The 12,312-nt window shown below is 48.9% G+C and overlaps 1 protein-coding gene across 3 annotated transcripts in view; it reads right to left on the bottom strand.

Annotated features, from left to right (window-relative positions):
- PTPRA (protein tyrosine phosphatase receptor type A) overlaps positions 1 to 12,312 on the bottom strand; it is a 127,218-nt gene that overhangs the window by 13,998 nt on the left and 100,908 nt on the right. For all 3 annotated transcript variants that reach the window (XM_087935668.1, XM_087935669.1, XM_087935670.1), the window contains 7 exons: positions 11,575 to 11,741; positions 9,076 to 9,211; positions 8,034 to 8,183; positions 6,206 to 6,299; positions 4,636 to 4,712; positions 2,378 to 2,512; positions 128 to 253 (listed from right to left, as the gene is read on the bottom strand). In XM_087935668.1, the coding sequence (XP_087791794.1) occupies positions 128 to 253; positions 2,378 to 2,512; positions 4,636 to 4,712; positions 6,206 to 6,299; positions 8,034 to 8,183; positions 9,076 to 9,211; positions 11,575 to 11,741 (885 nt within the window). The remainder of the gene's footprint in view (positions 1 to 127; positions 254 to 2,377; positions 2,513 to 4,635; positions 4,713 to 6,205; positions 6,300 to 8,033; positions 8,184 to 9,075; positions 9,212 to 11,574; positions 11,742 to 12,312) is intronic.

Raw genomic sequence — 12,312 nt, 5'->3', positions numbered from 1 at the left:
TCCCTTGGCACCGTCATGACTTTGGTCATAGTGTACAATTGGCTCTGCCTCCTTTTCCAGAGACTGGGAACCTGTCATGACTGGCGGGTCCCTGGGAGACCTAGATGGGGGGTCTCTCAACACGTACCCTGTTGTTGGTCACCAGCAGGTCCCGCACTGTGTAGCTCTCACACTCTTCCTCCTTCTTCAGTTCTATGGCGATGTCTCCGTAAGCTACAGAGCCGTCCGAAGGCCAATACTGGGCACACTTCTCCTAGCGTGTCAGGAAACAGGAAAGACAGGGCCGTGAGAAAGCTCACGGAGAAGAGGAACCGGTCCTCTGATGGAGGACCCCTGTTGTAAGCGATTGACAAATCAAAATAAATAAAAAACAGCAACTAGGAAACATCAGCAGGGCTAGAAGGGAGTGGGGTTTTCGGAGAGGAGGATTGTGGGGTCCTTGGCGCTCTCTTGGTTCTTTTTCTTGCGGACGTTTCATGACCCAAACTAGGTAACGCCATAGGTGACGTTGAGCACCAGAAAAGAACCCAGCTCAGACAGCCCCTCGTTTCAACCCCAAGCTAGAAATGTCCCCCCTTTGATTGGCAGTCGCCATCTAAATGAAATCACGGGAGGCCCTCCCCCCAAAAATCAACGCCACCTCCAGATTTTGGGGGTGGGGGAAAGCCCACCTCCCAGCGCTCAGCTGCCGCGCAACGGCGGGAAAAGCATGGTGAGGGGTGCAACGGAGCCCAGTGGTGGGTTCTCATTAGGGTTTTCACAAAGGGAAATGGTTTCCCAGCTGGTTTGTGAGAAGGACAACCCGAAAGGAAGCCACGGAGCTCATTTCCAGAAGACCGGACGATGGCCACTAGGAGGGGTCCTTGGTGTTCCCTGAGCTGGGTGGTTCTCCTGCCAGCATTTCACAGCCCAACTAGGAAACATCGTCAAGTACTAGAAGGGAGTGAGATTTGTGGAGAAGAGGAGGAGGAGAGGAAGAGGACGGTGGTGTCCTTGGTGCTCTCTGAGCTGGGCGGTTTTCTTGCAGACGTTTCATGACCCAACTAGGGGATATTATCACTGCTAGAAGGGAGTGGGGTTTGCGAGGAGGAAGAGGAGGAGGAGGAGGAGGAGGAGGAGGAGGAGGAGAATGACTGTGGGGTCCTTGGCACTCTCTTGAGCTTGGCAGTTTTCTTGCAGGCGTTTCATGACCCAACTAGGGAATATTATCACTGCTAGAAGGGAGTGGGGTTTGCGAGGAGGAGGAGGAGGAGGAGGAGGAGGAGGAGGAGGAGGAGGAGGAGGAGGAGGAGGAGGAGGAAAATGACCGTGGGGTCCTTGGCACTCTCTTGAGCTTGGCAGTTTTCTTGCAGATGTTTCATGACCCAACTATTGAAGCCTCACCCCTTTCCTAAGAGGTCTGTAGGGCGTGCATAAGCGCACCAACGTGCCTACCGATTCCTGTCCTATTGTTTCTTTTTTTATTTTCTTATATGTACCCATTTCATGTCTTCATAACTATGTATATACGTCTACCTATTATCTTGTAAGCCAGGGGTCTCAGCCTTGGCCACTTTAAACTTCTGGACTTCAACTCCCAGAGTTCCTCAGCCAGCAAAGCTGGCTGAGAACTCTGGGAGATTAATCAAAGTGCAAAGTGGCCAGGTGGAAGACCTGATAGCAACGATTGGCAAATCAAAATAAATAAAAAACAAGAACTGGGAAACATCAGCAGGGCTAGAAGGGGGTGGGGTTTCGGAGAGGAGCGGGGAGGAGGATTGTGGGGTCCTTGGTGCTCTCTTGGTTCTTTTTCTTGCGGACGTTTCATGACCCAAACTAGGTAACTAGGTTGAGCACGAGAAAAGAACCCAGCTCAGACAGCACCAACGCCCCCTCGTTTCAACCCCAAGCTAGAAATGTCCCCCCTTTGATTGGCAGTCGCCATCTAAATGAAATCACGGGAGGCCCTCCCCCCGAAAATCAACGCCACCTCCAGATTTTGGGGATGGGGGGAAAGCCCACCTCCCAGCGCTCAACTGCCGGGCAACGGCGGGAAAAGAGGAATAAACCTCCAGCTGGTTCTTTGCAAGGACCCCAGAGGTATCCGGTGAGCCGTGGCGAGGAAGGAAATACGATGGATTTTGGGAGTGCGTTTGCCTGGTCCAGGAAGGTCCCCCATTCCAGAAGACCTCAATACCCCACTTGTTCCTCTGGGTCAGAGATCTCCCAAGACTCGTGGACTTCCAACTCCCAGAATTCTCCAGCTGCATTAGTCACACGGTCGTTAAGGGAAGCTCTGCTGGCTGGGGCATTCTGGGAGTTGAAGTCCACAAGTCTTCAAGGGGCCACGAATTTAAGGGACCCCCTGATCCGGATCTTCTTCTCCACGGTGGCTCACCTGTCCCCTCTCCTCCAGCTCTGTCAACATCACGATGGAGCCGGATTTCCACTCCCAGATCATCCTCCAGAAGTCCTCAATGGTGTGCTGGAGAGGCCCTTGGCTGGCGATGTACGAGTCCTTTTGACGGTAACCCTGGGAACGTCCAAAGAGGGGTCACCCAGAAGCACGACAGCATTGGCGCTAGAGCCCTGAGGCGTATAGGCCCCCTCTAAGCGGTTTACAGAGTCAGCCATCTTGCCCCACAACAATCTGGGTTCCTCATTTGACCCACCCCGGAAGGACTGAGTCAAACCTGGAGCCTGATGGGAATCAAACTCTGGCCGTCGGCCCGAATCAGCCTGCAATGCTGCATTCTAACCACGGCGCCGACGTATTTCTTCTTATCGCTCGTGTCTTTCCTGTTAAACTATTTTGCTATCGATAGAAACATTCTTTGGGGCCTGTTTTGCAACGGGTGGGAGTTTTAACTCAAGTTTGTCGTCTATTCATCGGCATTCAACTAGGGAGGAAGCTAGGCATCCGTACGTTCATCGTTCTTTTCTTAAGACCCTTTTTAAAATGCCTTTTTTTGTGGTGTGTGTTTATTTTCCCCAACTCAACATTTTGGGCGTTTTATATTTTAACATCTGTTGAATAAACGAAATATTGTACAGGGAAATAAAAGGAAGATGGACAGTTATGCTTAAAAAAAAAAAATAAGGGTGTACGGCAGGGGTGTCCAACCTTGGCAACTTTAAGACTTGTGGACTTCAACTCCCAGAATTCTCAGCCAGCTTTTTCCAGGAATTCTGGGAGTTGAAGTCCACAATCTTAAAGTGGCCAAGATGGACACCTCTGCTTGCTGGCTGAGGAATTCTGGGAGTTGAAGTCCACAAGTCTTAAAGTGGCCAAGGTTGGACACCCCTGGTGTACGGTCTCGGAAGCCTTGGTCAGAACCATTGATGACTCTGGGCTATGGGGGTGTCCCATTGGAGAATAGGAATTACGATACACCCAGGGGGTGGAGGGGAAAACCAGGGTCAAAGGTGACAAGGAAGGATGTGCCTCAGCGTCGGCTGCACCCAGGCAGTGCCAGATACGTTAACTCCCAATAAATCCTTTGGAAGTTTGGCTCGAGACTCATGATTTAAATGGGGTAACTGCCAGAATCCTGACATCATCATCATCTTCTTTTAACGACTCCATAATCTCTTGCATTGGGGTGGAATCTGGGCAACTGAATGGAGCTGAGCTTGTTTTCTGGCCGGATGCCCTTCCTGTTGCCAATGCCGAGTTTTCTTTGGCCAGGTACATTCACATTGTGCCCAGAGAGAGAAATATCTGCCTCTGCCTGGGATCAAACTCACAGCCTCCTGATTGTGAGGTGAGAGAGCTCCACCTCCAGGCCAACGCATCGCTCACAATTTTTTTAATACGAGCCGAGAAAATTCAATTGCTGGAAGAAAAGCTTTGAATAGGGTTGTTTGTTTTAAAAACAAGCCTTGTTTTATTGCAACGCTGGGAATTGTTTTCATTCCCAGCCTGTAATGAATCTCCAAACAGTCCCTCGAGATCAGCACCCACCTTCCTTTCCCATGAAGTGCTGCCAATAATAGAAGGGTCCAATGAACTAGGGAAAAAACCCAACTGAAGTACAAAGAGCTTCAAGAATGACTCTGAACTGATCAACCGACTTTGCTTCCTGCAAAGATGTCATTGCCTTGGCCTGACTTTTATCCCTTAGGGGAGGGGCAATCACCTCCCAGCCTTACTCCTGAGTTACCACTTTTGTCTCAGCTGCTCTCGCCTTCTGGTAGCTCTGTGCATACGCGCACTGGGAACAGGCTCCCCTGGGTCCTCTGCCTTGCTGCTGTCAGACCCTGGAGGCTCCAAAGGCAGCACCCCACTCCCAGATGGTACTGGCCACATCTCTGCATCGGATGCAGGACCCTCACCCAAGTCCTCTCCAGACTCCCGGACTGGTCCCCGTTTTTCCCCACTGTCCGATTCCACTGCCGTCTCCACCGGCTGCCAGCGAACCACAACATCCATTATATTCTCCAGTTAGATATTTGCGGCCGAAACTTCAGTCACCCAAGTTACTATCTTTGAAAAACTATGTATGGAATGCGCTTTCGATTTCCAAGCGGCCGCAGTGCTCTTTCAAAACCCCTTTCCCCTCCTCCCTTTCTGTTGGCAACTCTAAAAAAGACCATAGAAATATTTTATGAGTTGAGGGAGGATGTCTTAGAAAATGCATGAACGTTAACACTCACGTCAATAAAAGAAGCATTTACATAATCGGTGTTTTCTTCGCCTCTCTTCACTGGAATGATCACTCGGTTAAACTCATCTGCAGGGGGAATAAAAAAAGAGTCAAAACATTTGGCAAATATTTGGCAAGCGGCATTAAGGATTCTGGCCTGGCCTGAGGTGGCTCAGAAATGATGGGTTTCCATAGCAACAAGCCCAAAATGGCGCCGTCTCTCTGCCAGCACTCTCCTCGGCCATTCTGACACAGCAGCTCCGCTCCCTTTGCAGAAAACACACATTGCACAGGTCATCCTCGACATACGACTGCAATGGAGGACCCAACGTCCCCATCGCTAAGCGAGACACTCGTTGAGTTTGGCCCCCATTTTAATGGCCTTTCTGGCCGCAGTCTGTTCAATGCATCGCGGCAGGTAGAGAGATACAGTCGCTAAGCGAAGCTGGCTTCCGTCCCATCCCACCCGTCGACTTTGCTGGTCAAAAGGTCGCAAAAGGGGGTTATGTGACCGCCGTCCCGGGACACTGCAACCGTCGTAAATACGAATCAAGTTGCCAAGCGTCTGAATTTTGATCATGTGGCCACGAGGATGCTCGCAATGATCGTAAGTGTTGAAAGCTGGTCATAAGTCACTTTCCCCCCACTTTGAATGGTTACTAAATACATGGTTGTAAGTTGAGGACCACCTATACTTTAGAAAAAAAATCAGCGGATAAAATACAACGAAAATCCAGTTGTTTCTCTGGAACATCAAGCCACGATTCACGGTTTAAACCGATGAAGCTCTGTATTTCCCTCTGCCTTCCATCCCAAATCTTGTGAAGTCAACATACAAAAAGTAGATCCTTCAATGGTTTTTCATGCCTTAAAACAGGGGTCGCCAACCTTTTGGACCTCAGGGACCCCCAAACTCATCATTTTAAAACCCGTGGACCAGAAATCCTGGGAAACCCCCCCCCCCACAAAAAAAAGTCTGCAAAAAAGTTCCTGTTTTCCTACCAATCGATCGTTCTTTATTTTAGATCGTAGGATACCGTCTCCAGGGAAAGAGAGAGAGAAAGGGAGAGACTTTTGGCTTCATGCAAGGAAAACAGCAGAAGCCGCAAAAGTCTTTCTTTCTCTCCCCCAAACTTCGCCAGAAATGAGTCTTTGTGAGATTTGTTGCGTTGGCACAGCCTCTTGGAGCAGGAGGCCTTGCAGGGTCCCAAAGACTCATTTCTGGCAGAGTTTGGGGGAGAGAAAGAAAGACTTGTGCTGTTTTCCTTGCGTGCAGCCAAAAACAGAAGAAAGAAGCGGAAAGAAGCAGCTCGGTGGCCAGGCCAGGCGCGTGGGGCGACTAGGGCAAGTTACCCCCCCTCTACCCATTCCCCACTCCCCTCACTACCTCATGTTCGCAATGCAAGCGACGCAAGCCTCGTGTTCCCGCGCAGCCTGGATTAATTGCTTTGGGGGGAACGTTTCTCTGCGGACCACCCAAATTTTCTCGCAGGCCGCCAGTGGTCCCCGTCCCACTGGTTGGCGACCTCTGCCTTAAAATGGACATTTCCCCCCCCCAAGCGAGGCACGTAATTCCTTACATGGGATTATCTGGAGCACCCGGTTCTTCTTCATGTTGGCCGGCAAATTGCCCGTCCTCATTTTGTCGTTCTGGATTTTGATGGAGGTGAGCTTCTGCAGAGAGAGGAGTGGGACGTTGAGCATCAAAGGCAGATGTGCACGGGGCCAAAGAGAGGTGGCTGTGGAAGGGGTGGGCCTGCACGCAGCGCGGAACCAGGTGTAAAATGTACCTTAGCTTCTTCCACAACTTTTCAATCCCTCGTCCTGCCTTAGGCAGGAAAGGCAGCTGGGTGACTTTGGGCCAATCACCAGGAGACGGTGAGTTCTAGTCCCGCCTTAGGCATGAAAACCAGCTGGGTGACTTTGGGCCAATCACCAGGTGACGGGGAGTTCTAGTCCCGCCTTAGGCATGAAAGGCAGCTGGGTGACTTAGGGCCAATCACCAGGAGAGGGTGAGTTCTAGTCCTGCCTTAGGAATGAAAGCCAGTTGGGTGACTTTGGGCCAATCACCAGGAGAGGGTGAGTTCTAGTCCCGCCTTAGGAATGAAAGCCAGTTGGGTGACTTAGGGCCAATCACCAGGAGACGGTGAGTTCTAGTCCCGCCTTAGGAATGAAAGCCAGTTGGGTGACTTTGGGCCAATCACCAGGAGTCGGTGAGTTCTAGTCCTGCCTTAGGAATGAAAGCCAGTTGGGTGACTTAGGGCCAATCACCAGGAGAGGGTGAGTTCTAGTCCTGCCTTAGCCTGAAAGCCCTGGGTGACTCTGTAGCAATCACCAGGAGACGGTGAGTTCTAGTCCCGCCTTAGGTATACAAGATGGTTGGGACTTTGTAGCAATCACCAGGAGACGGTGAGTTCTAGTCCCACCTTAGACATGAAAGGCAGCTGGGTGACTTTGGGCCAATCACCAGGTGACGGTGAGTTCTAGTCCCGCCTTAGACACGAAAGCCAGCTGGGTGACTTTGTAACAATCACCAGGAGACGGTGAGTTCTAGTCCCGCCTTAGGTATACAAGATGGTTGGGACTTTGTAGCAATCACCAGGAGACGGTGAGTTCTAGTCCCACCTTAGACATGAAAGGCAGCTGGGTGACTTTGGGCCAATCACCAGGTGACGGTGAGTTCTAGTCCCGCCTTAGACACGAAAGCCAGCTGGGTGACTTTGTAACAATCACCAGGAGACGGTGAGTTCTAGTCCCACCTTAGGCATGAAAACCAGCTGGGTGACTTTGGACCAATCACCAGGAGAAGGTGAGTTCTAGTCCCGCCTTAATCATGCTAACCTGCTGGGTGACCATCTACCAATCACAAAGAGAACAGGAATTCTAGTCCTGCCTTAGACATGAAAGCCAGCTGGGTGACTTTGGGCCAATCCCCAGGTGATGGTGAGTTCTAATCTCACTTTAGACTGGGTCATCTTATACCAATCCTCAGGAGACAGTGCAGTCTCTCCTTCTCAGCCCAACCCACGTCACCGAGTTGTTGTTGTGGAACAGTAGTAGGAGAAGGAAGGTGTGTTGGATACATTTGTCAGCTTGAATTATGCTTTATTTAAAATAATAAAGGCAGGACACACACACACACACACACCCCTAGACCCATGAATATTATTCCAGCCACCTCTTTGTTCCCTAGTCTTCTTCTAGCAGTTGCAAAGACGGCCTGGCATTGAATAGCATCCATGTTAACAACTGTCAACAGCCCAAATCGAAGTGTGTTTTTTGGGGCAAAAGAGGAAGAAATCCTTTGTCTGAATGGATCGGTTCCGTGCCCAAGCGGGAGACCTGGATCGGGAGATCTCAGGCTTCCCCGCGGGAGTCTCTCCCGCCGATCCGAATAGGGCTGCCCACCTTAAACTCTTCCTCCAATCCGTTGCTGCTGCTCCCCAGGATTTTGTTGTAAATCTTCTGGAGGTGGACCTCCAGCGACGTCACCTCCAGCTCCGTGTCTCCGTATAAGTAGTGCTCCAGAAGCGCCTGGTAGATGAAGACGTACTGCATCTAAGAGGAGAGAGGGAGAGAGAGGGAGCTCTGAGCTTTATTCCTGAGGCTTTTTTTTTTTGGCCTGTGGTATCCTGGAGACTCTTGGGATTTCCGGTTCTGTGGAATTCTTGGTTCTCTCCAAGCTTGACGGGTTTTCTTGCAGACGTTTCATGACCCAATTGAGTCATGTCATCAGTGCTAGAAGGGAATGGGGTTTGTACAGTGGAGGAGGAGGAGGAGGAGGAAAAGTCCCAGGATTCCTAATCCCAAGATTTTCCCAATCTCATAATCCCAATCCCAGGATTCCTAATCCTACTTCCATAATCCCAATTCTACTTCTATAATCCCAGTCCCAGGATTCTCAATTCCCAAATCCCAAGATTCCCAATCCCATTCCTATAATCCCAATCCCAGGATTCTTGATCCCAATATTCCCAACTTCATAATCCCAATCCCAGGATTCCTAATCCTACTTCCATAATCCCAATCCAACTTCTATAATTCCAATCCCAAGATTCCCAATCCCATAATCCCAATCCCATTTCTATAATCCCCAAATCCCAATCCTAATATTCCCAATTCCACTTCTATAATCCCAACCCCAGGATTCTCAATCCCCAAATCCCAATCCCATAATCCCAATCCTACTTCCATAATCCCAATCCTAGGATTCCCAATCCCATAATCCCAACCTCAAGTTTCCAAATCCCAACCCTGTCATCTTAACCTCAGGATTCCCAATCCCATAATCCTAATCCCAGGATTCCTAATCCCAACCATAATCCCAGTCCCAGAATTATGAGTAGAGTAAGAACGACCGAAGAGTCAGGCTAATTACAGAATTGGGGTGGGGGGAGGCGGTGGGGCAAATGGCTCCCACCTGAGACGGGTTTTTGAGGAGAAGACTTACATCAGTCTGTACCATCTGGCAGCGTTGGGCCCGGATTCGGCTCACAAACCCATAAACATCCACCTTCTTCTCGGCGTGCATCATGTCCAGCATGGCATCGATCACAATGAACGTTCCCGTTCGCCCCACACCAGCACTAAAGGACAGGATGGTGAGGAGGGAGAAGGAAAAATATATCTTATATATATATATATGGATCTTTGGTTGTTCGGGTTTTCTCCTGCGTAAGATTCGAAGTATCTAGGCAACGTTTTGATGAAGTCTCATTCATCATCTTCAGGCTTCTTTCTCCGGCTCTGTGCTTCTCAGAGTGAATATATATATATATATATATGCAAATAAAGCCTACAAAACTTGAAATTTGGCGTGTTTCTTTTGGTGTCTAGGGACTCCCTAAGAAACGATTTTTCCAAATAACCATCAGAGCATTTAAAGCATTTTCTATATTATTATTATGATTATTATTATTAACACGCTCTGATGCTAAGGAGTTCTACTCCCCCTCCCCACCTGAAAAGAAATCCCTTCCAAAGGCAAAACACAAGCAGAGGAGTTTCGGTTTTAGTTTCAGAGCACCAAGCAGCTTTAGGACAGAACAGTTGAGCTAACCCACGCCCAGGCTCCTTGCTGTCTCCTCCCTGCTTGCACAGCAAATACCCTTTCAGTTTCCAAATAGCCCTCTACTCTCTCACACACTGACAGGACGCTAGCCGGGTGAATAACAATGGATGCCGGTAGGCAGAGGCAGGAATTTTTCCCCCCTTATTTTCCTCCCCCCAAACTAAGCCCGACCACATAGTTCCGTAGCGAAGCACAGGGATCCAGTTCACCTATTTCTATATGCAGTGGGTGGACAGGACAGACAGCCAATCTGGCCTCCCTTTGGATTTTGCTTGTCAGAAGGTCACAAAACGGGACCGTGGTGGTTAGATAACAAAGCATAATAATAGAATATTCAGACTTAGCATAAAAAATTTTTTTCTTTTTTTTTTTGATATTATCTTTCTAAAACATTATCAAGATAGATTTGGTATGATCTTATGATTTATTGCAAAATAAACTAAGTAAACTATAGTTATCTCGTTAAAGCATGAATTAATAAAATTATAGATAAATGATTTTGTAGTGATGATATTAGGTTATACAATTATTGATTGATAGTATGAGCTATTATGTAATATAATTATATTAGTGACTAGGAAATGGATGCACACAAAAAAAGTGGTAAACCAACCGATGCACTGTTTGTAAATTTATGAAGAAGGATGATATTTTTATGTTTTATGTGGTATGTCTATGTTGTTTTGTTGTTAAAATAAAAAACTTTTTTAAAAAAACGGGACCGCGGGAGACACCCCCCCCCCGCAAAGGACCCTGCGACCGTCATACATGTGAGTCTGTTGTCAAGCACCTGAATGTAAATTGTGTGACTGTGGCGGAAGTCGCAATGGTTAGGACCCTGTGACTGTCGTGAAAAATGAGCCGGTTGGCCAAGTGGCTGAATGTTAGGGACGCTGCGGCTGTTGTTTTAAGTCTGACAAACGGCCCCAAAGTCCCTGTTTTTCAGTGCCGGGGTGACTTCGAACGGCCACTAAATGAGCAGTTGTAAGTCGAGGACTATCTGTCGGTAGGAGCACTGCGGACTTGACTTGAAGGCCAATAAATCAAGAGAGAATAACGATGGTAACTTCATAAGAGATGGACTTCAACTCCCAGAATTCCTGAGCCAGCACAGCTGGCTCAGGAATTCTGGGAATTGAAGTCCACCGCTTGTGAAGTTGTCGAAGTTGGCCACCAGTAAAAAAAATGGTGCCTAGCCCGACCGGGAATGCCCTTTTCCCTTGTTCTGGCCTCCTGAGACATTAACAAACATATGTTAGTCCCTAAAACCTTTTGTTTTTATTTCAGAGACTGTGAATTATCTGCATTCGCAGCCCCGTAACGAGTCCCAAAGAGTTTGTGAATAGTCCAATGGAAATCTGCCACAGTCCTTCGGGATAAGGCTGATAAGCACCCACCTTCATCTCCCTTGAAATGCTGCCAACGACTAAATTGCCAATTAGTTGTACAAGGCCAAAACAGAGCACAACACTGAGTTTCAGAGTTTAAATCGATCAGAATGAACAAAGTTGCTTCCTGCAAAGGCTCCTGTCCCTTTGTTCCTCCTTTATGTCTTATGGGAGGAGCCAATCACCTCCAAGCCTTACTCTGGAGTCGCCCCTTTTGACTTCGTTGCTCTTGCCTTCTGGCAGCTCTGTGCAAGTGCGCACTGGGAACAGGCTCCTGCTATTCCTCTGCCTTGCTGCTGTCAAGACTCCGGGCGGTATATAATTCCCAGATGGCCCTGGTCCCATCTCTAGGTCGGACGCAGGACCCTCATCTGTAGTCCTCCCCACAGACTCCAGCACTGGCCCATGGTCCTCTCCACCGTCCGACTCGCCTGCCGTCTCCACAGGCTGCCGCTGGACCGCAACATTCCCCTACCAAGGACACACTGACCTGCAGTGGACCACAATGGCGCCCGCGTATTGGGGGTTGCACGTCTTCACCTTCTTCAGGAACTTCAGCATCCCGATGGGCGTGAACGGTACCCCAAAATCCGGCCAGCTGGTGAAGTGGAACTGGGTCACCAGGCGCTGAGGTTTTTTATTGGTGACGTCGCCTACCTGGTTGGAAGGCGGGCGGGGGGGGGCAAAGGTTAGCCGGGGTTACTCCCTGCGGATACCTGGAAGCTCCGCCCCCTCCCCGAGGACCTACTTAGCTCTTGCTCCCAAGGTGTGGCCGAGGGATAGATCGGAAGATTGAAGGAGGGAGGAAGGGAGGAAAAGGGAAGGCTGGAGAGAAGGAGGAGGAGAGGAGAAATTCAGGATGGGGATAGCTGCTTCTCGCCTTATTTTTCTTATCATGACTTTGGGTTGTTTGTTTTTTTTAAATAAACCAATAAATCACATTTTGGCTTGGTTTATCAATAGCCCCACCTCCCCCTGAGCTGGGTGATACCTATGCATAGGAAGGAGAAAGCAGCACACACACACTCTCTCTCTCTTTCTTTCTCATTTTCTCTTCTTTTCTTACTCCCTCTTTCTTATTTTCTGTCTGTTTTATTTTTTCTTTCCCTCTCCTTTTCCTCCTTTTTTCTTCCCTTTTCTCCTTTTTTTTCTGTTTCTCCTTTTATCTCCTATCCTCCTTCTTTCCTCTTTCTCTGTCTCCCTTTCTTTTTCCTTTTCTTTCTTCCTT

Source organism: Pseudonaja textilis, chromosome 6 (genome assembly GCF_049901715.1).
Source record: "Pseudonaja textilis isolate UNSWEBS1 chromosome 6, rPseTex1.2, whole genome shotgun sequence".
In the NCBI taxonomy this organism is placed as follows: domain Eukaryota; kingdom Metazoa; phylum Chordata; class Lepidosauria; order Squamata; family Elapidae; genus Pseudonaja; species Pseudonaja textilis.
Note: the sequence above shows the minus strand (reverse complement) of the source record. Positions and strands in the feature narration are given on the sequence as shown.